This window comes from Lutra lutra, chromosome 5 (assembly GCF_902655055.1).
Source record: "Lutra lutra chromosome 5, mLutLut1.2, whole genome shotgun sequence".
NCBI classification, from domain to species: domain Eukaryota; kingdom Metazoa; phylum Chordata; class Mammalia; order Carnivora; family Mustelidae; genus Lutra; species Lutra lutra.
In genome coordinates this window covers 60,724,838-60,748,012 of record NC_062282.1, presented here as the reverse complement: position 1 = coordinate 60,748,012, position 23,175 = coordinate 60,724,838, and the positions used below count along the sequence as shown (strand labels likewise).

Genomic DNA, 23,175 nt, shown 5'->3' with positions numbered 1-23,175 from the left:
CTCCAGGAGCTCTGGTGAGCATGGCCCTTGCACCTCCCCGGGTGATTGCATGGCAAGCCTGTCCCCACAGCTCACCCATTCTGAGGTAGGGTCACCACGTTGTGTCTTAGTGTATGGCCACTGGGTGTGTGGAAGCACCCTGCTCAGATAAGTGGTCAGGGCCCCTTCTGGGCTTCCCTGTGCTACCCACTCGTGTGGGTGCAGGCCTTTGCCATCAAGAAGGATTGCACACAGATGGCGCTTCCACTACCAGCCTCTGAGGATGGAGGGGAAAACTGTCCCCTCCTTGTGATGGTGACATCTGTGGTTCTTGTTCCCTCTATAGGCAAACCCGCCCAGGCCCTAAGGAAAGTTCAAGAGCAATTCACTCCAGCAGTGCCTCACTCTGAGTGGCCCAAGCAGCCATAAGATGTTGGTGGAGGTGAGGCTGGGTTCTACCCGCGCGAGGGCATCTGTCTCCACCACCCACAAGGCCCCATGTCGTCACCCTCTCCGTGACTCACGCCCCCACTTTGGCCTCTCTCCCCAGCCAAGACCCTTGGTACAAGTCAAATCCGAGTAAGTGTGTCCTCTCACCCACCATCTAAGGCCTTAGCAGCCACTCCTAGGAAGCCAACACTCTCCCCTCCAAAGGCCTGCCTTCCGTTCTCTCCTGGTGGCCGTGGGCCAGTCCCCAGACCCTGCCCCATGCCACGTGCAGAAGCTGCAGCTACCAAGTCTTTTCTAATGAATCACTTATCTTTCTCACCCCTCAAATTAGCGGTGAAGAAGACAGTCATCTCCCCCCATGATTCTGCTGTGGGTTAGCAGGAAAAGAGGGGGTTTCAAGTCCAGGTGGGGTGGGGTGAGGCAGGGGAAACAGGGGAGGTCCCTGACTCTCACAGTATGCAATTCCTACATCTGCTTTTAGTCCCTAAGATCTAAAAATCTGACACCTCACTCCCTAGAGGTATCACTCTCTTGTCCACAAGCTCATTGATTGCACTTTTCAAATTCCTGTCCCGTGAGTCCCTGTTCCCTATACTGGCATGGCGTTCTTAGTGTGAGCTGACTGTTTGTCCCTTCCTAATCTGGACAAAATATCCCAAAGTCTGAGAAGGCCTCTGCTAACCTTTCCATTTGCTTCTTCCTGAGTCCTGGCTTTCTCCACCAGCTCAGAGAGAGGGAGAGAAGGGAGAGAGGGAGAGAAGGGCATTCCCACCCAGGCTACAGCTTTTCATCACTATGCCTTACCTGTCCCTCTCTCTGCTCTGCTTCATGCCTGAAGCCAAGACCGATGCCTGCTAGAGGATTGGTGTGAGCTGGCCTGGCCTTCACTGCTGCAGCGTCCCTTCTGTGCTGGGCTGTACCAAGGGGCTGCCATTAGGACTCTCCTCAGGCAAGGAGTGGACCAAGCGAGCTGACCTGCGCAGAATCACTGTGGTCCTTCTGGCATCCTGAACCTCTCCTGGGGACAAACTGGCCCTGCCCCCAGAGCTTCGGGAGCCCTCAGCCAGAGACAGGAGATGTGAAATTTGTGAGTGTTGGGAAATCACCGAGGTCTGAGGAAGAAGAAAGACTCCAGGCCTGAGGCAACCCACTTCCCCTCGAGTCACTTGTTCTTGTCTATTCAGTGGCTCTTCTGAGGAATCGGCCTCTGGCTATATGGGGAGGAGGCACCAGAGGCCTCATAGAAGGTGCTGGATCCTCTTTATAACTTGTCCAGAATGACAAGCTCCCTTGCTTTTCATGGAAAGGAGGCTGATAGAGTAGGACAGAGCACAGACTCTGGAGACAGAGCTGGGTTTGCCTCCCTTCTCCACCAGAGTGATTTATGCAACATCTCAGAGCCTTGAGGTGACAGAAAAGGAAGGACAGGGACTCTGGACCCAGAGAGGGCACCCGAGAGACCTGGCTGCACAACCCACTTGCTGGGTGCAAGGCAGCAAGTACCTTTACCTCTCTGAGCCTCAGCTTTCCCTTCTGTAAAATAGGAGAGGTAATAGCGCGAATAATTAACAAGATTCTAGCCTACTCCCCGGCACATGGGAAGGACTCTAGGTGTTTCACTCGTGATGAGTCTTATCTCCATCATCACTGTCGTCCGCATTTCTTACCTGCCATGTCTCTCTTCTAAATGGGCTCCAAAGACTGTCCATCTTGGCCACACTTACTGGAACATTCTCTCGAGGGAGCCTGATACTTAGCTATACCTTAATTCAATCTCTATGTTTCTGTAGATATTTATTCTCCTGACTGGGAGTGAACATCATTTAAAAAAACACTTCTACCTGTAAGAATGATTTTAAATATTCCTTTCCATAGGTGCTGTGTGGGTTTTTTTTTTTTTTTGCTTGCTAAGTACCCACCAACACACAGCCCCTCACAGGTCCAGAATGTTCTCCCTCTGCTCCATCTTCCAAAGCCCTGCTTCAATTCCAGCTAATTCCACAGCTTTTTTTTTTTTCTTAAGATTTCATTATTTATTTTAGAGAGAGAGTGAGTGAGCAATCAGGGGCATGAGCATGGCATCAGGGCAGAGGGAGGGGTAAAAGCAGACTCCGCACTGAGCAGGGAGCCTGATATGACATGGGGTTCGATCCCAGGCAGACACTCAACCCACTCACCCACCCGGGCACCCCCACAACATCTTCTTAGACTACCTTACGCAGAAGTGATTTCTCTCTTTCCTTCTCTTTTGAAATAGCTTTCTGTCATCGACCACTGTTTGGTGATTTGAAACACCAGATAACCTCTCCCCACAATGGCGGAGCTTTTGAACAGCAGGGCTGTGCCCTGTGGAGCATAGTGAGTTCCTGAGAGCTCTTAGGTCCCCGACCCTGTGCAGAGCACTTGCCTGGGTGGCCTTGATCAATGACTCGTGCCTCCAGCGCTCCTTGGGCTGTTTCCCAGGTGCTGGGCCTGGAATGAAATGCAGATCTCCTAGTAGCTCAGAATGACCCGGAGAGGCTGGAGCAGGGACAGTGGGGCTCCTTTGTGCCTAAGATGGGAACTCTGCATGGCCAAAGCTGCCCTCGGAAGGGCTTCAAGAATGGAGGTCCTTGGGGACCAAGGTAGTGTCACTCAGTAAGTGCAACAGAGCCTGATGCTTTCCTCAAGCACCAGAACGGAGAGCTGTGCGTGAATGTGGGGGCCTGGAGCATTAGCTCAAGCGGAGAACCTGTGTTTAGACACTGCGACATTTCACAAATGTATTTGCTTTTATGCACTGGATTTGCCCTCTGCTGATGAGGGGCGCATCCTCTGAGAAGTGAGAGGGTCTGAGAGCAGCTCAGAGAGCAGCGGGTGCCCATGTCCCGCTGTAGCGCCACTCTGGAGAGTGTACTCTTCGGGTAGAGGATATGGGGGAATCGATGGTGCCTAGAATCTATGGGGAAAACCACAGCAGATAGAGCCTGTGGCATCAACAGTGGTCGCTATTTGTGTGCTTTTGATTTTTTTTTTTTTTTTTAGTTTATCCTGTTAACTGCATCTTAAGTTTATGTATATATGAGACAATTCCTGTTTTCCTATTTTACAGATATGGAAACCGAGACTCCTCGATTTTAAGCCCTTGTGTGGGGTTGCACAGTGTGGAAACAATCCGATCAGAAGTGAAACCTGGGTATACTCAGTGCAGCCCCTTTCTCAGCCCTGGGTGCCTGGCTCCCTCCCCGAGAATCATCTCCTAACTCCACGGAAGCTGAAGGAATGTCATCCTTATCCTTTCGGGAGAGACTGAGGGATGGTTGGAAAGCGTTACAGAGCCATGTTCCTTACCCCTGCAGTTTGCTGATGGGGGAGCTTATGTATATTTGAGGTCAACTGTCAAAATCGGTTTTCATCTGCAAAGACCCAGCCAGGAAGGACGGTGGTATGACTATCTGGGTGCCAGGACTTTTAATGGAAATGCACTTGGGCTCACACCAGAGTCTAAGTCCCCTTCACTGCCCCTCCTGTGGGGTGGGGGTGGCCAGGAGGCCAGGACCAGGGCAAGATTACCACCCTGGTGCTCTAGCTACCTCTCCAGCCCCTAGAGCTGGGCTTCCTTGTTTACTTATTTAGAGACGAGCAGAGGAAGTGGTAAAGGAAACTTGCTGAGTCGTTTTCTGAGAAGAGACCATATTTGTTCGCAGAGGAAGCCGTTGCTTTCTGGGATCTGGTTAGAGCCGAAAAGACGTGTGCTCCAACAAGGGGGTTCCAGAAAGTAACTGGGAGTTGGAAGAGCCAAGGACATCTCTGTGCTCTGGATTCGGGGTTCTCTGTCCATGGGTGCAGCACCTACGCTCTGCCTGTGAGTTCTATCCCAGGAGCGCAGCCATGGCATTGAAGAATGTGCCCTTTCGCTCGGATGTCCTGTCCTGGGACCCCGACAGCCTTGCAGACTATTTCAGGAAGGTGAGCCTTACTTTTTGGTCGGTGTTGAGGTTGGTGGCCCTCGGTGGTCTGGACGGAGGCTTGGAGGAGGAGTCTGGGCAGAACACGAGAGGCGCAAAACAGAGCGGGGACCATCCAAGCCCACGGCAGCCTTACCAGCTAAGCGAGCGGGGTGTAGATGAACGTACACACTGAGTGCACCTGGCGATGAGTTCCGGGGAGAAGGGGGGCCTCAGATGGACGTGCACCCATTAAATGCCAGGCCTCTGGTTTGTGCTCCCTAGGCACTGTCCCGTTTAATGCTCTTTGGGATCACCGTCCTCTTGGTTCAGTTGCAAAGCAGGCTGAGGGAGGTTACAATGGCCCAAAGCCCCAGGGACTACATGTGACACACCTTTCTGGCTTCAAAGTCCATGCTCAGAGACTCAGAACTGCTGTAACCACTAATGAGATCGAGGCTGCTTACTAGAAAGGGGTGAATGGAGCCCTGGGCGTGGGAGAAAGCAAAGGCAGGGCAGGAGGGCTGGAGAAGGCTAGGACGGACAATGCCAGAACTGGCATCTGGGCAGTCATTGCTCCTGACCTGAAAGAGGGCTCCTTAAGCCCTTAGGGAGAATGGAGTCTTGCTGGAGCTCTTGGAAGGTCTTATGAAGGAGGCAAGAGAACTGCTACGAGCTCCAGGTTGTGATCGGTTGAGATAGCTGGGGAAACTGAGGCACCTAAGAGGAAGAATTTCACCAGCAGGGTCAGAGGCCAGGCTTGTGGCCAACCTGAGACGGGAGTGATACTGTTCTGTGTTCTGGCCCTGGAGGGGCTGCTCAAGGACCCCTATGCTTGGTCATCTGCTGGGGGGACCACAGGCCACACATCTGCTTGGGGGAGATCACAAGTCACATGATTCAGGGACTCTCCAACTCTGATCAAGGGATATCCCTCAGAAGGGACATCTGAGCTTCTAACAGCCCTGTCCCTGGAGGCTTCGATGGAAATCAGTTGACATTCCAGATGGTTGTAAAGATGTGATTTTAAGGTCAAGACTTTCAAGGTCATTTGAGTCAACTTTCTGTTTTTCCTGGGAGTGGAATGGGGCTCTCTGGGACACAGAGACACCTGGGATCTTTATAGTGCCTCTCTGCTCCCCCTCCACCTACAGGAGAGACATGTGCGGATGTAGAAGCGGGTGTGGCGTGAAAGAGGCATAGCCCCAGGCCCTGTTATTTGCTGCTTTGTGTACATCTCGTTTTTGTTCTTCTTTCCTCCAAAAGGTCACAATAAGCTTAGGTTTCAGCACTGTGCGTGCAAAGGTGGTTGGGACAACTGACTTTTGAAGTGTTTTTCTTAAATGTAGACCAAATAGGTTAGGACAAGAAGGTAACATTTGTCAAGATGCTATAAAGTTGCATGTTACGTCCATTAAAGAAAAGAGAAAATGCTAAGAATGGATGAGAGGATCCTGGGATCGGACTGAAAGGCCCAGACGGGCCCCATTGTCAGTGTGAGAAGAACTGTACAACAACGATGCCACAGTAGAATGCATGGGCAAATCCCCCCCTGTGCGGGGAGACAGATGATAGGTCAGGGGTGACTCAGGACAATGGCCATCTGCCTGGGCTTGGGGAAGAGAGAGCCTCCTTCTTGGAGACCCCAGACCCTGGGACACATCAGCACTGGAACAGGTTCCTTCTCCTGACATAGAAAGGAAGAAAGAAGAAAGGAAGGAAGGAAGGAAGGAGGGAAGGAAGGAAGGAAGGAAGGAAGGAAGAAATGAAGGGGAAAGGAAGGGAAGGGAAGGAAGAAAAACGACGGTAGGATGAGATTAAAGGGAATCTGTGATCCGGAAGTTCCCATCCCCCACGGACTCAGATGGATGTCCTTCAAATCCTGGGCAATTAATTCCCCCAGAGAGAACATAGCAAATGAACTGGCCACGAAGTCATTTGGGGATGGATCTTAGTCATCAATGATCCTGTTCAAAGAATCCATGACCAGGTATAATTACTACCGAAGCGGAGAGGTTGGTCCCCCCTCTGAGACTCCTCCCAGGCAGCTCTAGAGTCAGGTACTTTGCTCGGATTCCTGGCTCTACCACCTGCCAGCTGGTGACCTTCCCTTCTTTACTTCACCTCTCTGAGCCTCAGCTTCCTCATCAACAAACTAGAGATGGTCACAGATACTACCCTCATGGCGTTGTTGAAAGGATGAAAGGAGATATGGTGTGTGCAGCACTCAACAGATTACAGGGGGCCAATTTATGTTTGATAGTCCCTTTTCCTGCTGTTCACCGGACCCTAGCTGGGGATGCCCAGGCAGATTGGCAGGCCTTTGTGTCTTACCTAGATATGTGGAGCTCATCCTCTGTCTGGAATGCAAGTCCCTGAGGACAGAGGTCATGTTTTGGATTTCTTTAACCCCTCCAATTTCTTTCTTTCTTTCTTTCTTTCTTTCTTTCTTTCTTTCTCTCTTTTTTTCTTTCTCTCTTTCTTTCTTTCTTTCCTCTTTCTCTCTTTCTTCTTTTTTTTTTTTAAGATTTTCTTTATTATTTGAGAGAGAGAGAGAAAGAGAGAGCAGGGTGAGAAGCAGAGGGAGAAGCCGACTCTCCACTGAGCAGGGAGCCTGATGTGGGGCTCGATCCCAAGGCCTTAGGATCATGACCTGAGCTGAAGGCAGATGCTTAACTGACGGAGCCATCCAGGTGCCCCTAACCCCTCCAATTTCTTTTGACTTGGCAAGAGAGCATTCCCGGGCCATGCGTGGTAAGGCACTTGGTCAAAGCCATTTCTAATCCCAGCTATGCCCCCAAACCACTGTGTGACCTTAGGCCAATCACTTCCCCTCTCTGGGCCTCAGTTGTCCCACCTACAACACCAGGTACCTGCTCTAGACCACTGCTTTCAAAAGCTGGGTCCTCATAGAATCCTCTATGTGCTTGCTAAAAAACACAGTTTCTAGCCCCCAGGTATTAATGAATCAGAATCAAACTTCTGGGGAAGCCCCCGTCCACAGGGCTATCTGTCTATGTAGAGTTCAAGTCAGCAATCTGCAAAGTCAGAACCTTATCTGACAATGATGACAGTGAATGATGAATTAAAGGCAGTTGAATATTCCAAGAACTTCTACCCCATTGCATAGAAATAGAAGGGATGCTCATGGTGTCTCAGATGTTGTTCATGTTCCACACTGACCTCAAAATCAGCTTTTCCTGAGCTTTCAAACGTTTATTCCACCCTTTCAAGCCAAGAGACTACAACAATTATTTTCACTTTTTAGATTGATTGACCATTAAAAAAAAAAAGGCCATAATCTGCCCCCAAAAGAAGCCTGCCACAAACTGTGAGCCTCACCCTTGTGAGAAGAACCAAAGATTCTCCAGGACAGACTTTTCACCTTAAATACTGCAGCCCAAAGTATCACATTTGGAGATTTTTCAAATGCAAACTCTTAGGCTGTTGAAAACAAGGTGAAACAGAAAACTGACAAGATTATCAACTGCTGTTACTCTTTGAGAAAGCAACCAAGTTCATTCCTGTTGATCTTGTGACCTATTCTGAGAATCCAGCTTAATTTATCTTAAATAGAGCAAAAACAAAAACAAAAAAAAGAAAAAGAAAAAGAAAAAACTGCGTGCAGAAGGATATCCATGATGTTCTTTCTATATTTTGATCTCGATGGTGTATCGGGTACACTTAAGTATGTTTGCTCTACTTACTGTAAGTTATCCTGTTACTAACAAAAAGGAGAAAATTCACGGCAGAGACATTAAAACCTTGTCCTGAGGCCCGATTGTCACCTCTGTCACCTGTTACCCATGGACCTCGTGCAAGTTATTTAACAGTCTGTACCTTTGACCCTGTATGGAAGAAGTGAGAATTAAAGACTTAAGATTGGTTAAAATACACAGAAGAGTGCCTACCAGATAGCAAGCACTCAATAATTATCAGCTGTTTCTATTACCATAATTGGAACAGCAGTTTGGTAAAAAGAAAACCTAAATGATCAGCAAATGAAGGAGTAATTAAAGAAAATAATATTTAGAATAGGTTGGTGATAACATGAGGCAGTGCCTCTATCATCATTTTAAGGTAATTTAAGAGAAAAAGTTAGGATAATAAAATTAAATAATTAAGTGATAACCTCCTTTATGTTTAGAGATATGCTCAGAATAAAGCACTATAGGAAGCTCATTGAATATTCTCCAAGGTTGTCTTTTGGTGGCGATGCCATGATTGTTATTTATTTTCTTTTTCTCACCTCTTCTCTGGTGCCTGAGGAGCATGTGGCTAGACTTCATAGGCTTGAAGGCACTTTCTTTTGGTAGAAGTTGGCCCCAAAATCTTTGACGGAGGCAATGTCTCCATTTCAGAGAGTCCCAAGGGGCAAGTGAAAGCAGAGCTGAGGTAGGGATGGGCCCATCTGTTAGATAGTGGGGGGAAGGAGGGCAGGGGTCTGGCTAGCCACAAGTACCACAAATTGCTAAGCTTCTGGGGCAGATCAGTAAGGGGAACTAACAGTATGCACCTGCCCACCACTGACAGCACCTTCCTCTCCTCTTTGCAGCTGAACTACAGGGACTGTGAGAAGGCAGTGAAAAAGCATCACATTGATGGGCAGCGGTTTTTGGTAAGTGCTGGTCAGTTTGACACATTGAGACCAAAGCTGTTCCACATGTTAACCAATCATGGCAGAGCCAACTGGTCTACTCTGTTCTTGGGGATGCTCAGGGTCAAGGCTGGTCTTCAGAATCTCCACACAACCCTTTGCCATCTTCTGAGGTTTCGTATGGCCCTTGCTGACATCATCTCTCAGGATCTGATTATCCAGGATACCTCCCGGGTCTTTCACCAAAACCAAGGTGCATTCTAAATCAAAGTAGAAGGAGGAATCCAAGTAGGGTTCACACACACACTCACACACACAAGCACACACACACCCCTTGAAAATCTTTTCAAATGCCATCCATACTTTAAGAAATCTAAGGGGGAGAAAGACCATTTGGGAGAACAGAAGATTCTTTTTTCTCATCTCTCATTCTGGAGTACATACTCACCGAATGGGATAAAGTGTGAAATCACTCTCATCATTCATTACATCCCTCATTCTCTCTACCAAATTCACATAGTTTTTGCCAATTAAACACACATGTGATAGGACTCTCTCTACTCCCTTATATTGCAAAGAGCTTTAATATAATACTAAGATGCAGTTGTACGTGAAGGACTAAGCCCTCGATTGGAAAGAGATGCAGTTCTGAGAAGTGGGAAGTGGTTGGGAGGTGGTCTGAGCATTTCCCCTGAAATGCTACCTTTGCCTGTGAGAAAGACAAACCCCAGCTGTACCAATCTACCCCCTTCCCATCTCATGCTTCCTTGCCCTTCAAAAAGAAGAGCAAGACTTCGAAAGTCTCATGGATAGACGCCCCAAATCCTAATTTGGATTAGGAATGAGGAGGGCAAGGTAAATTGTGCTTCCTTGCAAGGCATGGCTAACAGCAGCGAGGTCTATCACCATGAGACCTCAGCCTTAGAAGGGGCCAGAGACGTTACAAGCTCTAGCTTTCTGCCCAGCTCTCCAATCCATTTCCTATATTGCATTTCTGCCATTAACGACTGCCTGAATTCTTTTAGGGATGGTGTGCTCACTACCACACATAGTCATCTCCCCTTTCTAGGCAGCTCTTAAGTTTCATGCTGAACTGGACCCTACTGGTCTGAGTTTTGCTTTCATGTGCCATGTAAGACACATGTATTCTGTTTCACCTACATCATGCTGGAATTGACCCATCCATTCACTTCACAAGCATTTTTCTGGGCTCCCTTTACATACTGGACCATGTCACATCCTGGGAATATAGAAATGACTAAGGTGTGGTTTCCGCCTTCCAGAAGCTTGTTTTATGGCAATAAGGTATCTTTGGGAAGGCTCCAACCACCCTATTTGCAACCGAGGAAAAGTGTAGAGAAGCGTGATGTGTATTTTCTAAGTTCCATACCTAGTTATTTTGTACTAAAGCACACACTTAATTTACTTTAACACTGCATGAGTTTTTTAACAATGTTATTTCTTCATACTGAGCCTTGAGCCTGGGGAAAACCTGGAGTTTTGTTGTTGTTGATCTTGGCACCTTAGTACTAAATGTAAACATTTCCTTCTGGTGCCTTTACCACTGGGAACTGAGATCCGAGACTCATCAGTGCTGAGAGGACCTTTTTGTGGGTGGTCCTGCTTGTAGCCCTGATCCTCTGGGGTCACCTTAGGCAAGCACCTGCCTTCTCTGATCTTCTGTCTTCTCCTCCTGAGCAGAAGCACATTGGACCAGGTCACAGTGGGTGACTGTCCCTTCCAGTCCCTACAACACTTCCTGTGTGAAGCTTGGGCCTGCTAGGACAGGGCTGTTTCCATGGCTAAGAGATGCTCTCAGAGCAGCTGTCTTGTCTGCTCCCGTATCCAGGACTTGTCAGCCCCTGGACACTGCGGCGTATTCTGCTTATCATGTGACCAGGAGCAAGTGGAAAGCAGGGGACTAGGAACCAGAAGAATGGGGAGCAGAGCCTGGTGTCTAGCCCCACAACTGGGGTATTTGAAGACAGCTTCTGCTAAAACCCCACTCCACCCCAGGTGCTCTGGGTACAGCGTGAGCTCTGAGGGGAGCTCTAATCTCTCATCCATCACTCCCGGTGTTGTAATATCCGGGACCATTCTGCTCCTGAAGACAGCAGAGGAAGTCCGCATTCTCTGTCTCTCTCTTTTTTTTTTTTTTTAAGATTTTATTTATTTATTTGACAGAGAGAGAGAGAGGTCACAAGTAGGCAGAGAGGCAGGCAGAGAGAGAGAGGGGGAAGCAGGCTCCCTGCTGAGCAGAGAGGACCTCGACCCCAGGACCTGAGCCGAAGGCAGAGGCTTTAACCCACTGAGCCACCCAGGCACCCCGCATTCTCTGTTTCTCTTTGTTGCTGGGGCTAGTAGGTCGCTCTCATCGGTGTAGCTGCTGTTTTGGTTTCCTAGTGAGAAGAGAAGAACCTTGCCTGGTGGGGAAGGGGATGCCGTACTTCCAGAAAGTTGAAAGAGAGGAAGAAAAGTATTTGGAACTGTGTCAGTTAGGAAGGCATATGGCTGTCTTTAACAGAAACCTGACCACAGTGGCTTAACCAAACAGGGGTTTATCTTTCTCAAGCGATAAGGAATCTAGAGCAGGCTATAGGGGCTGGTGAGCGGCTGAACACAGTCACTGGGAATCCGGCCCCGCCACGCCCCACAACTAGTCTATGGAAGACACTTGTGGCTTCTGCCCAAGGGGCTGCAGGTTGGCTGTGACATGTCAGGACCTCACATCCACATTCCAGGAAGGAGGATGTAGGGCAGGGCCAAGAGTAAAAGGCACAAAAATGTGTGGGGAATGCGTCCCCTCCTTTTCAGGAAAGCAGTAACTTTTCCAGATGTTCCATCCCGTAGACCTCAGGTTATAGCTCACGGGCCGCACCTGAGTCCCATGACCTCTACTGTAGCGGGGAGGTGTAGGGAGCTCAGTATTTTGGACATGGCATGTTTACTGCTCTGAATGAAATCCAGGTCCAGGCAGCAAGGGAGCACGAGAGAGTGGACAGTGGGCGGGCACACAGCAGCACCCACAGTCTCCTCCCCAGCCAGGGCCCCGCTTGAGGACACACTCAGCTCCTAGTAGCCCTCCTGCAAAGGCACCAGTGATCACACAGGTAACCCAGAGTGGCCGGAGATTTTAGAAGGAGGTAGGGGAGGGGTTATATCACACAGCACAACTCTCTAAAAATCCTTTTAAACATCTCTCCTCTTTCCTCCCCATCCCTGTCCCTGTTCTAAAGGCCTGTTTCCTCCCTAACTTCCTGTTCCTCCGCGTCTCCAGCCACACTCAAGACCACCTTCTCCTTCACAATCTTGCTCAGATTCCCTCAGCCTACGTCCCCAACTCAGCCAAACAGAAGGCAAGGGCTAGGCCCCCCCACCCGTATGCGGCCACAGCCCCCAGCAGCCCCCAGGAAGCCTGTACTCTCCGAGCCACTCTGAATGTGAGTCTTGGCACATCCCTGAGAGGGGCTGGTGCTGGAGGAAGGAGAAGGTGTTGCTTAAATATGTTAAAAACAATAAAAGAGAGGGGCACCTGGGTGGCATGGTCTGACTCTTGGTTTCGACTCAGGTCGTGATATCAGGGTCTTGAGCCCCATGTCAGGCTCTGCACTCAGCGTGGAGTCTACTTAAAACTGTCTCTGCTGGGGGCCTGGGTGGCTCAGTCCATTAAGTGTCTGACTTTGACTTTGGTCATGATCTCGGGGTCCTGGGATCCATCTCCATGCCAGGTTCCTCACTCAGCAGGGAGTCTGCTTCTCCCTCTCCCTCTGCCCCTTCCCTCCTAAAATAAATAAATCTTTTTAAAAAATTAAAATGAAAAAAGAGAGAAGTTAAGAAGTTTGACCAAAAGCCTGATTGTCTCAGGATTCTGGGCAGACTCCAGCCCCAACCCTGCTGCCAGGGGCCTGGGTCAGACACTGCACCAAAGAGGGAGAGCCCCTGAGCCCAGTGGACTCATCACTAAGACTCCCCAGCTCCTGCACCACTGGGCTGGAAGGGAGCATGCCCGGCTCTTTCCCATAGGCAGCCAACAACCTGCCAGGCGGCTCCCAGCCCAGGAGAGGAGCAGAAAAAACTAACCTCTGAGAGCTAGCCAGACCCCAGTTTATTATTATTTACTATTTATTTTCTTTCTTTCTTTCCTTCTTTTTTTAAGATTTTATTTATTTATTTGACAGAGAGAGAGAGAGATCACAAGTAGGCAGAGAGGCAGGCAGAGAGAGAGAGGGAAGCAGGCTCCCCGCTGAGCAGAGACCCCCGATGTGGGGCTCCATCCCAGGACCCTGAGATCATGACCTGGGCCGAAAGCAGAGGCTTAACCCACTGAGCCACCCAGGTGCCCCATTTGTTATTTATTTGCACACAGATTATTCACATAAGGTATATTATTCCCAGAGGAGGGTGTGTCAAGCATGGACCCAAGCTCATGACACACATGATCTCTTCAGGGCTCATAATCCCCGAAAGGTGGCCCTTAGTAGTATTATGACTCTTATTTTATAGATAAGGAAACTGAGGCTTAGAGAGCTTAAGAGTATTCCCCAAATCAGACTGCTATTCAGTGGATGGACCAAGATCCCAACCTAGCCTATCTGACTACAGAGATAACAGCCCAACCACCAGTTTTCCAGCCTCGGTTAGAACATCAGTGGATCCCTTTCTATGGCTCAACATTAGCTCCATGGAAAGTGTGCTCATGTTTCTGCTATTGGCACCCTTCCCCTCCTGCTCTGGGGCACCTTCTCGTCTTATCCTTCCCACCCTCTTCCCCTCTAGCATGGTCACCATGTCCCTCAAAGGGATCAGACGTGGGAAGAGCAAAGTCTGGAGGAAGAAAATTGACCACGGATACCACAGAGCAGGGCTCCAGCCCCCACTCCATCACCTACAAGCTGAAATTCCCTTAATATCCTAGAGCCTCAGCTTTCTCACCTGTAAAATGGGAACACTCATGGTTCCTAAATCACAGGTTTGATGTGAGGGTTAATCAGGGTGCGAGTAAGGCAGAGCCCAAGCGTCAGTTCTTCACAAATATGAATTTCTTTCTCCTTTCCCCTCTCTTTTCCCTCAGGAAAACCTCTCTATTGCATCCCCACATCTAGAGAATGCTACTAATAACCCTGTTGGGAGAGATTTTGGGGTGTGTTGGTATAAGGGCCCAGACCTCTTCTTCAGGCTTCTCTATATGGAAACTGAGGGGTAAGAGTCTAGGGGAGAGGTCACAGAGTGACCAAATTCAGTTCACAAAGCAGGTTGTTTGGTTCCACAACTTAACACTCATCATGTTCGTTTGCTCAACTTAAAATTATTGGTCGATACTTCAAACTCAGGAAATTCCACCTAAAATCCAGATTTGGGGATTCCCTTTGAAAAAGTAGATCTGGCCACACCAGGCCCACAGATATTTTATGCAACGTCTGGAAGCTGCCACTTTAGGTAGATGGGGGGAGGTGGACTCGGGTTTTCTGCAGTCCCCACTGCTCCTTTTCATACCTCACTTCACTCACCCAGCCCAGGGCCCTTCCTGTGTGGGTTGTAACCTGCCTGCGTGTCTTTGTTTCAGAATCTGACAGAAAATGACATCCAGAAGTTCCCTAAGCTCCGGGTGCCGTAAGTACTTCCCCTGAATTCCTCGTGTGTTGGGGAATGAGGCTGGAACGGGAAGTCTCCAGGGAGCGCCGAGATAGTTAATCTATGACTGTTGGTTTGAACTAGGAGAGTGAGCAGGAAGGGGAGAGGCTAGGGCAGTGTTCGGGAAAGAGAAGTTTCATGACAGGTTGAGAAAAAGCAGCAACAGATTCAGCCCAGCTGGTGCGTTGCCCGCTCTTGCCAAAGACAAGCCCGACTGGGGACCATGTTTTCATTTCCTCTCTCCCAGTGGGGTGGCTTTGGCACCAGAGTCACGAGATCAGCTTCGTGACAGCGTCACAACAAATCAGTGATTGCTCAAGCTTTCTGGACCTCAGTTTCCAGCTTAGGAAAATGACAAAGCTGGACTAGATGGAGAATGGCCGTAGACATCATTCTGGCTGTCAATACTCATTGCTTGAATGGCTTCCAGGGGCACCGTCCTCAGAAGAATCCCAAGCAAGGGGGGCGTGACACATTACCGAGTTCCCACTTGGGTGCTAAAGTGAGATGCCTTGTGCACCTTGTGCCCTGTGTTTTCATCCCTCTAGTAAAGGTCTCACATGCTCAAATGCTTACTGGAGCCAGGTGGGTGATACAAGTGTATAAAATGGGCCAGGTTGAAAAATACAAAGTCCTCTCAACTTCTTTTTCATTTTACCACCTTTGGATAGACTATGGGTATGAAGAAACATTTCTCCACTATAAGAAAAATAATAGGACAAGAAAAATAATGATCAGGAAAGAGGTCATCAATACAAAGCCTCACTGTTGGTGAAAAACTAGGGAGTGGTGGAGACTGCGGCAAATCAGATAATGTTTTCCATCCTGAGAGAGCTGCAACTAGTTGGCTCCAGTCCATTTGGACCCAATGATGCTTAATCTTCAAAGTTAACAAAAATCCCCAGAAATATCGATTTTATGTAATGTATTCTTAATATACATCATCAGAGTGTAATAAAATATATCTGTGTAATATATATGTGCCTGGTCTTGGGTGCACTTGGGTTTGCATCTCCTGACCCCCATATAATACTAATACTTCCTTCATTTAATGGACTGCTCCCAGATGCAGAGATAATGTGTCAGGCCTTTGTTAATTATTCAGGCTACAGATAAAGGGACAGAATCCCCACTCAGGACCTTCATATTCTAGTGGGAGGGTCAGAAATACAAAGCACTCCTACCACGATTATAACTGTGTTGTGGTACATGCAGGTATCCGTTCCGTGGGGACATAGGAAGGCATGAGTCACTTTCCCTGTGACATTCAGGGAAGACTTTGGGGAGGCAGAGAAGATAAGTTGGATGCTGACATACACCAGGAAGGGTCAGATTAAAAAAAAAAAAAAAAAAAAAAAGGTTGACATTCTAGGAATGGGCAATGCAAATGCATGGGCACCAGGGAGTTGAATGGAACAGCCAGTGGTCAGGGCAGGTCAGGGAAGCTGGGGCGCACACCAAGCAAAGAGTCAGTAACTGGTCACACATGAGAAGGGTCCCGTGAGCTGTCCTGAGGAACCTAAGAGGCTTGGGGAGGTGAGGGCCACAGGGACAACAGGGAGATAAAGCTGGTGTCTTGGCTTTCTCCGGGCAGTGTAAAAGATGTCAGAGGAGGGCCCAGCCTCAGGCAGGGAAGCCAGCAAGGGGGGTGAGGGGCATGAACCCACTCATGGCATAGGAGCCTCGGCAAGGACAGTGGCCCTGAACAATCAGGGCAGAGGGGATTGAATCAGAGCAGTGGAAGGAGAAAGATAAGGAAGTCACTTTCAGCTTGGAAGATCCTTTTTTACCTTAAGGCTGAGCTCCCTTGGTGTCTGGAGCTATGCTGGAGTGTCTGGAGGAGGGGGCGTGTGAGACATGGTTGCTAGTTATTGTGGAAGGAGGATTGTAAACACTTGTATTGGGGTGCAGGGAGGATGGGGCATTCCTTTAGCCACTTGAAAATGGAAACAAAATGTCCCTCCAATGTGTGCCTGTGTGCCCCAGACAGCTAGGAAGCTGCCCACGGAGCATGAAGGGGAACGGGGAGTAGCGGGGAAGGCATCTAGGGAAGGTCCCGGCTGCCCTGACTCTCAAAGAGTCACCTACCTTGGTGGATGTGGATAACAAGCGCCAATCCCAGTTCTGCGTACAAGGGCTCTGCTCCAGGGATGAGTCCTCGTCCACTCTCAGTTTCCCAGTCTGTAAAACAAAGGAATGCGAGAGGGGAGACTCGCTCTTCTGAAGGTTATAGTTTTAGGTGTGACAGGCAGACAGGAGAGCTTAGTGAGGGGAAGGGCAGGCTGCGAGGTCAGAGTGCTTGAGACCCAGGGCTTCCACTCACTAGCTGTGAGTTTGCGAGCAAGTTATCTGGGTTCCTTGAGCCTCAGCTTCCTCAACTGTAAAATGGGGATAACAGCAGAACCCACCTCAGAGAGTCAGCCGGAAGGTGAGAGGAAATAATGGGGAAATAATAGTACACACCGAACAAATGTTAGCGGTTCCTGTTATTTTATGCAAAATCCCAATGTTCTCAGTTCTTAGTTTTTCCTAGTCATGCTATCCTGAAGGGGGAAGATTGAGGACTAGAAAGGCATGGGTTTTGGAGCAAGAGAGAGCCAATTTCTAAAGAGGGCCCTGCCTCCCACCAACCATGGGACCCTGGGATGTGGGACCCATCAACACTCGGAGCCTGTGTCCTCATCCGTAGAAGGGAAGAGAACTCACTCTGGGGGAGTGCTGGATTTTAAAGGAGGTGCTGTCCTTGGTGCAAATAGAGATTCAATACTGATTTGTTTTCTTCCCTTGTACATAGGTTCATTGGCCATAATCATTACCCTAAAGGGCTATGGGAAAGAAATTGTGTTTATGTACAGCAGACCAAAACAAGATTATACTCCTCTGAATATCAGGATTTTCTTCCCACATACTTTAAAAAAAAAAAAAAATCTCTGTTAAATAGATTTGTAAGTAGGCAGATACTGGTGAGGAAGTCTTTGTCTGCAGATACAGCTACTCTCTCAGACAGTTCCTCCCAGAGACACCCCAAATACTGTAATGGAGGAGAGTTTTTATTATTATTTTTTAAATTTTTATTAATCTGACAGACACAGATCACAAGTAGGCAGAGAGAGGAGGAAGCAGGCTCCCCGCTGAGCAGAGAGCCCAATGCGGGGGGGCTTAATCCTAGGACCCTGGGATCATGACCTGAGCCGAAGGCAGAGGCTTTAACCCACTGAGCCACCCAGGCATCCCTGAAGGAGAGTTTTTAAATAAAACAACAGAGCCTCCTTTATAGGAACCGGCCTAAAGCCCACGGTACAGCTGAGCCTTATTTGGTTCAATCAGTAGAATACATGTCCAAGTTGCTGATGCCTATTTGGAGTTTATTTTTTTAAAAAATGCGATAAGTTTTATATTTAAATCCATCATGTAACTTCAAAAAAATAAGGAGAAGGGAGAGTGGGGTAGTGGTGTAGACGACAGATAGATGTTGGAGGGGTCTATAGTGTGAGTTCCCACTGTACCCGTTCCCGATGGTGGCATTAGGCTAGGAAAAGTGAAGATCCCATTAGAGAGGAGCTGCAGGGATATCTGGTTATCTGTCCATCCTCCTGCCGAAGCTGCAGCCTCCTACTGGCAGAGGCAGCCCACCTGAGAAACAGCAGGGAAGGAAGGAGGGAGCGAGGACCGAGGCAGGGACCCAGAGATAAGCAGGCTGTTCCTGGGCCCCTTAAAATGTGACCCAGCCTCCCCACAGAAGGGGTACAGTGACAGGTCTGTCTCCCACATGCTCCTCTCCTCTCGCAGTCACAGGCTAATCCCTGTCCTGGTAGCCAGTCTTCCCCACAGGAGAACGGCCTCCTCTCAACTGATGGTCACTCCTCTCCCAGAGCAAGTCCGGAAAACCTGACCTCCTCGCCCAGCCCCACGTTACACCTGCTCACGTGGCCCTTGGCAGATCCTTCTCTCAGTGCCTCGCTTCCCTGGTGGTAAACACAAGAGTGATCTGCGTACCACAAAATAATTGTGGGGCACAAGGAAAATACTACATGTAAAATCATAGGGGGTCCAAGGCTGAGAAGCGGGGAACCGCTAGGCACTCCTACACGTGGTTCTCCCCTGAGGCCTGAGACGACAGTGAAAGGCACATCCGTGATTTCCAGGACCCACACCTGGCTCCTCAGGTGACAAGGACAGAACTTCTGGGGGTCTGTCTCTTGGTTCAAGGAGGCTGACCTTTAGGGATGGAATCCTGTGTTCCTTTAAAGAAGGATGAAATCCATTCGCAGCAACATGGATGGAACTGGAGGGTATTACGCTAAGTGAAATGAATCAGTCAGAGAAGGACAATGACCACGTACTTTCACTCACAGGTGGAATTTAAGAAACAAAAGAGTTGAATCTAGGGGAAGGGAAGGAAAAATAAAATAAGGTGAAAAGAGAGGGAGAGACGCCATAAGAGACTCTTAACTCTAGGGAACAAAGTGAGGGCTGCTGGAGGGGAAGGGGTCGGGGCATGGGGTTACGGGGTGATGGGCATTAAGGAGGGCATATAAGGTAATGAGCACTGGGTGTTACATGCAACCAATGAATCACTGAATTCTACCCCTGACACTAGTAATACAGTAAATGTGGACTAACTTGAATTTCAATAAAATCTAAAAAAAATAAAAATTAAAAAATAAGATAAATAAAATAAAATAAAGGAAGAAATGCAGGGCAAGAGCCAGAGCCAGAGTGAGGATGTGTGCTGGGTGCCTGGGGAGCGGCTGGGATGGGGACCGGACAGGCGGGCAGTGAGCCAGGTGGAGAGGCACAGGGCTGAGCAAACAGACTTTACCCCTTCTGGGCTTGGGAGCCTGTTGTCCTGGGAGGGAGCAGTGTATCCCCCTGTGCAGGAGCGCCTGGAAGAGGGGGAGAAGGAAAGTTCCCCAAACCTCTTACCATGAGAGCTATGGGGAGACATGAGTTTACACCGTAAGCCTGGGAACATGACAGGAACACGGGTGACAATGCAGGCAGCAGAGATACAGCTTCTGGGGTAACTTACTCTTCCTGTGCTCTGTGGGTTCTGGGACTTCCTCTCCTCTTCTGTTTCCTTCTGCCCTGGCCTTCTCCCTCCTCCCTCCCTGCCCTCCTTTCTGCCTGCCTTTCTTTTTATACTTTCCTTTTTGCTACCCTGTGACCAGCAAAGTTGATTTCGAAATGCAGGGAGGACCTCCACTTGCCCTTGGTAAATGAAGCACAGGGAACCGCTGAAAAGGAGGCCATCTCCTCCTCCCCCATTTCCTCCCCCACCTCTCCCTCCTCCTCCCCCACCTCCTTCCCCATCTCCTCCCCCTCCTCCCCATCTCCTCCTCCCCTATCTCCTCCCACCCCTTATCATCTCCTCCTCCCCTCCCCATCTCCTCCCCCTCCTGTCTCCTCCCCATCCTTCCCCATCTCCTCTTTGTATTCCTCCTCCTCCTCGCCTCCTTATCTTTCTCCTTTCTCCTCTGTAAAATTAAAAAAAAAAAAAAAAAGTCCAGGGATACTAAGAACAACAAATCGATTTCACCACCTTTTCAGACTATAAGAATCACCAGGAAGCTGGTTGGTGTTACTGCCCCCGGGCCTCACCCCCATAGGTTCTGATGGGTAAAGTCCACCGTGAGCCTGGTGGTCTGTGTAATTCAGCGGTCAGGCTGGTCCAGGATTCCCTCACCAAGGCCAACGCTCTTACCTTACTGGTGAGGAACTGGGGCCTAGGGAGGGCCAACGCCTTGCTGGAGGTCATACAGTAGGCCGGCTTAGGGGGCAGGATGTCACAGCCAGACTCGGCACAAGGACCCACACTGCGTCTTCCAGCAGCACCAGGAAGGGCCTGGGACTGAGCAGTCAGAGACACGTCCCACAGCACGTTACGGCTGGGACTGCATGGGACCCACCTTGCTGCATGGCTCACCTTCCTGTCAGAGGCTTCAGCCCCAGCTTAGGGCCCATTTATCCCTAAAACAAGGCAAAGCACAGTTATGTCTACCTGCTGTCCAGGGCTGGTGTTAAGTGAGGCCTGAGGTTTGTGGGAAGGAGGAGGAATGAGTCACCTCCGGCCACTCACTGTCACTTGGTTCTCTCTGTGGGTGTGAGAGTGGGGGCCGGCTCTGAAGGTTTGCTTCCACCCCCGTGCCCCGTCCACCAGCACAGCTCCCAGCCGGCCTGGCAGGCTTTCTCTGTGGCCTGCCCGAACAGGAGGGTGCCAGCAGCCCCTGTTTTGCCACATGCTGGCTTTGGGGGCCCTGCTCCGCATTCTGTCACCTCTCTGCTCCTCCTCTGTAGGGCCTGCGGTTTGACATTTCCTTCCTTAGCCAGTTGAAGCCCCAGAAGCCTCCAGCCTGGCTGCTAAAGATACTGGTGAGAAGGCCACCGCAGGGTGGAGGAGGTCTTCCCAGGATCAAAGCAGCTTTTCGAGCTGGTCAGAGCCCACTGAGCTCTTTTGGAAGGGCCTCTGATGGGCAGCCCCGCCCCCTTCCCCTGGGTCACAGCTGAAATGTCATCCCGGAGCTGAGGCCCCAGACCCATTGCGCTGCTTTTCCATCGAAACCTTGCCCTACCCACAGGTTCCAGTCCCCCTGCCCGGCCCCCACCTCCATCGCCTGTATATGGGCACAACCCTCAGCTAGAATTTCACTTCCTGCAATGTTCATTGTTTGTCTCTTTCCACTCGCATGAAAGCTCCCTGAGCTCAGGGGCCTCTGCGTGGTTCACAGAGGCACTCAGAGCACTGGGCAGGTTTCCCGGCACCTTGAAGGCCCTCAGGGCACCCTGTGGAGTGAAGGCCTGTCTGTGTGGGAGGGGCTTCTTCAGCCACCAGGGCCTGACCCTGGCTAGGCCGAGCTGTGGCCACCAGCAGGGCTCCCTCGGTGGCTCTGAAGGATCTGTTGCATCCCACATGGCCGAGGAGGGAGGAGAGGGACTTCCTCAGCTTCTCAAAGTAATCGCTTAAAGGAGACAAGAGAAGTGTGTCATAAGGGCTCTGGTGTTGTGATCAGAAGGCCAATGCCAAGCCCCCTCTCCTGCTTTTTTTTTTTTTTAAAGATTTTATTTATTTATTTGACAGAGAGAGATCACAAGCAGGCAGAGAGGCAGGCAGAGAGAGAGAGGAGGAAGCAGGCTCCCCGCTGAGCAGAGAGCCCGATACGGGGCTCGATCCCAGGACCCTGAGATCATGACCCAAGCCGAAGGCAGCGGCTTAACCCACTGAGCCACCCAGGCGCCCCCCCCCCCCCCCCCCTGCTTTACAGCCACTGCCCAGTCTGGGCCGTGTGAAATCCCCGCGGCCACAGCACAGGGGAGGACTAAACCTTCCCCTCTTTCCTTCTCCATCCCCATAAATCCCCAGTGTGTTTATAAAACGTACCCTGTCATTCTACGGAGGGAGCAGGGCTCCGAGCAGCCATCAGCCACTTCCTGGGACCAGGGAGAAGTGGGGGGCTGGGAGCCTAGGGGAGTGATGAGGGAAGCAGGGACTAGTGGATGCTCAGGACCACATTTGCTAACTTAGCAAGTTTGTTTTAGGCCAAACTTGTTACCTCGTGATGGTCACTTCCTTGAAGGAATGTAGGTCTTGGTTCATTCTCAGATGAGCCACAGGCTCACTGGCCTCAGCTCTTGGGGAGCTCGTAGCAGAGAGGAAACTGACACGAGGCCGCAGTGTGTTGAAAATAGGCTACCCTGGTAATGAGGGAGCCTGGCTTTGGAGGAGGCGGGCTTTATCACTAGCCCACCCTGTGAGTCTCTGTGGCTTCATCTATAAAATGATATTGGTTTCGATCATCTTTGAGGCTCCTCCCAGCTGCCTTCAAATCTCTAGGAAGTACTGAGTCCGTGTTCCCTTGGTCTAAGGGTTCCCTTGGTCTCATCGGTGGGCACTAAGGAGGGCTAGAATCTCCTGTCCTGGAGCCCCGAGAGACCCCGTGGATTGGACCTTTACTGCTAGGGTGTGCTTGAGGGGTAGTCCTTCTCCTGAAGGCCCTCCCTGTTCTGGGGTTTGAGCATTTGCTAGCTCACAACACCCGAGGACTGAGAGTATCACCAAGTATCTCCAAGTGCTAGCCAAGGTTGGCCTCAGGACATGGGTGAATCAAGGAGTCTCCCACTCTTCAGGATGTGTCCTGACTGAAAACGTTCCTCCAAATTTTATTAAAAAAAAAAAAAATCCATGTCACTGAGGAGGAGGCAAAGGGGGATGGGGGAATTAAAGAAGATACAGACCAAAGAACAGCTCAGCAGAGCTCTTGTCAAGCTCTTCGACAAGCTCTGGTTCCTCTAGGTTTCTGAGATGGACTGAGGGTTCCTGGAAGCCTGACATCCCCACAGGGATGTTAAACCAAGAGTCAGGGGATCTCAGCTCCAGGAGCAGTAAGACAATAAAATACACAGTGGTCATATCCAGGTTGTAGGACTCCAGAATTTCAGAGAAGGGGAGCCGGGGGAGAGCTGACAGGTCTGACCCTTCACAGAGGGTCTTTGAACTTCACTGAGGAGGCTGAGCGAGCACAGAGGGCCTGCTGGGCAGGAGTGGGGACTGGTGAGGGGATGAAGATGGGAGGACGTGAGGAGCAGAGGCCCCGT

At 50.0% G+C, this 23,175-nt stretch overlaps 1 protein-coding gene across 1 annotated transcript in view; it reads left to right on the top strand.

Annotated features, from left to right (window-relative positions):
* The first annotated feature begins 3,911 nt into the window (after positions 1-3,911).
* Positions 3,912-23,175, top strand: part of LCP2 (lymphocyte cytosolic protein 2) — a 44,538-nt gene continuing 25,274 nt past the window's right edge. Inside the window, exons 1-3 of the mRNA XM_047729857.1 lie at positions 3,912-4,377; positions 8,911-8,973; positions 14,516-14,562. Coding sequence (XP_047585813.1) covers positions 4,300-4,377; positions 8,911-8,973; positions 14,516-14,562 — 188 coding nt within the window. The 5' untranslated portion in view covers positions 3,912-4,299. The remainder of the gene's footprint in view (positions 4,378-8,910; positions 8,974-14,515; positions 14,563-23,175) is intronic.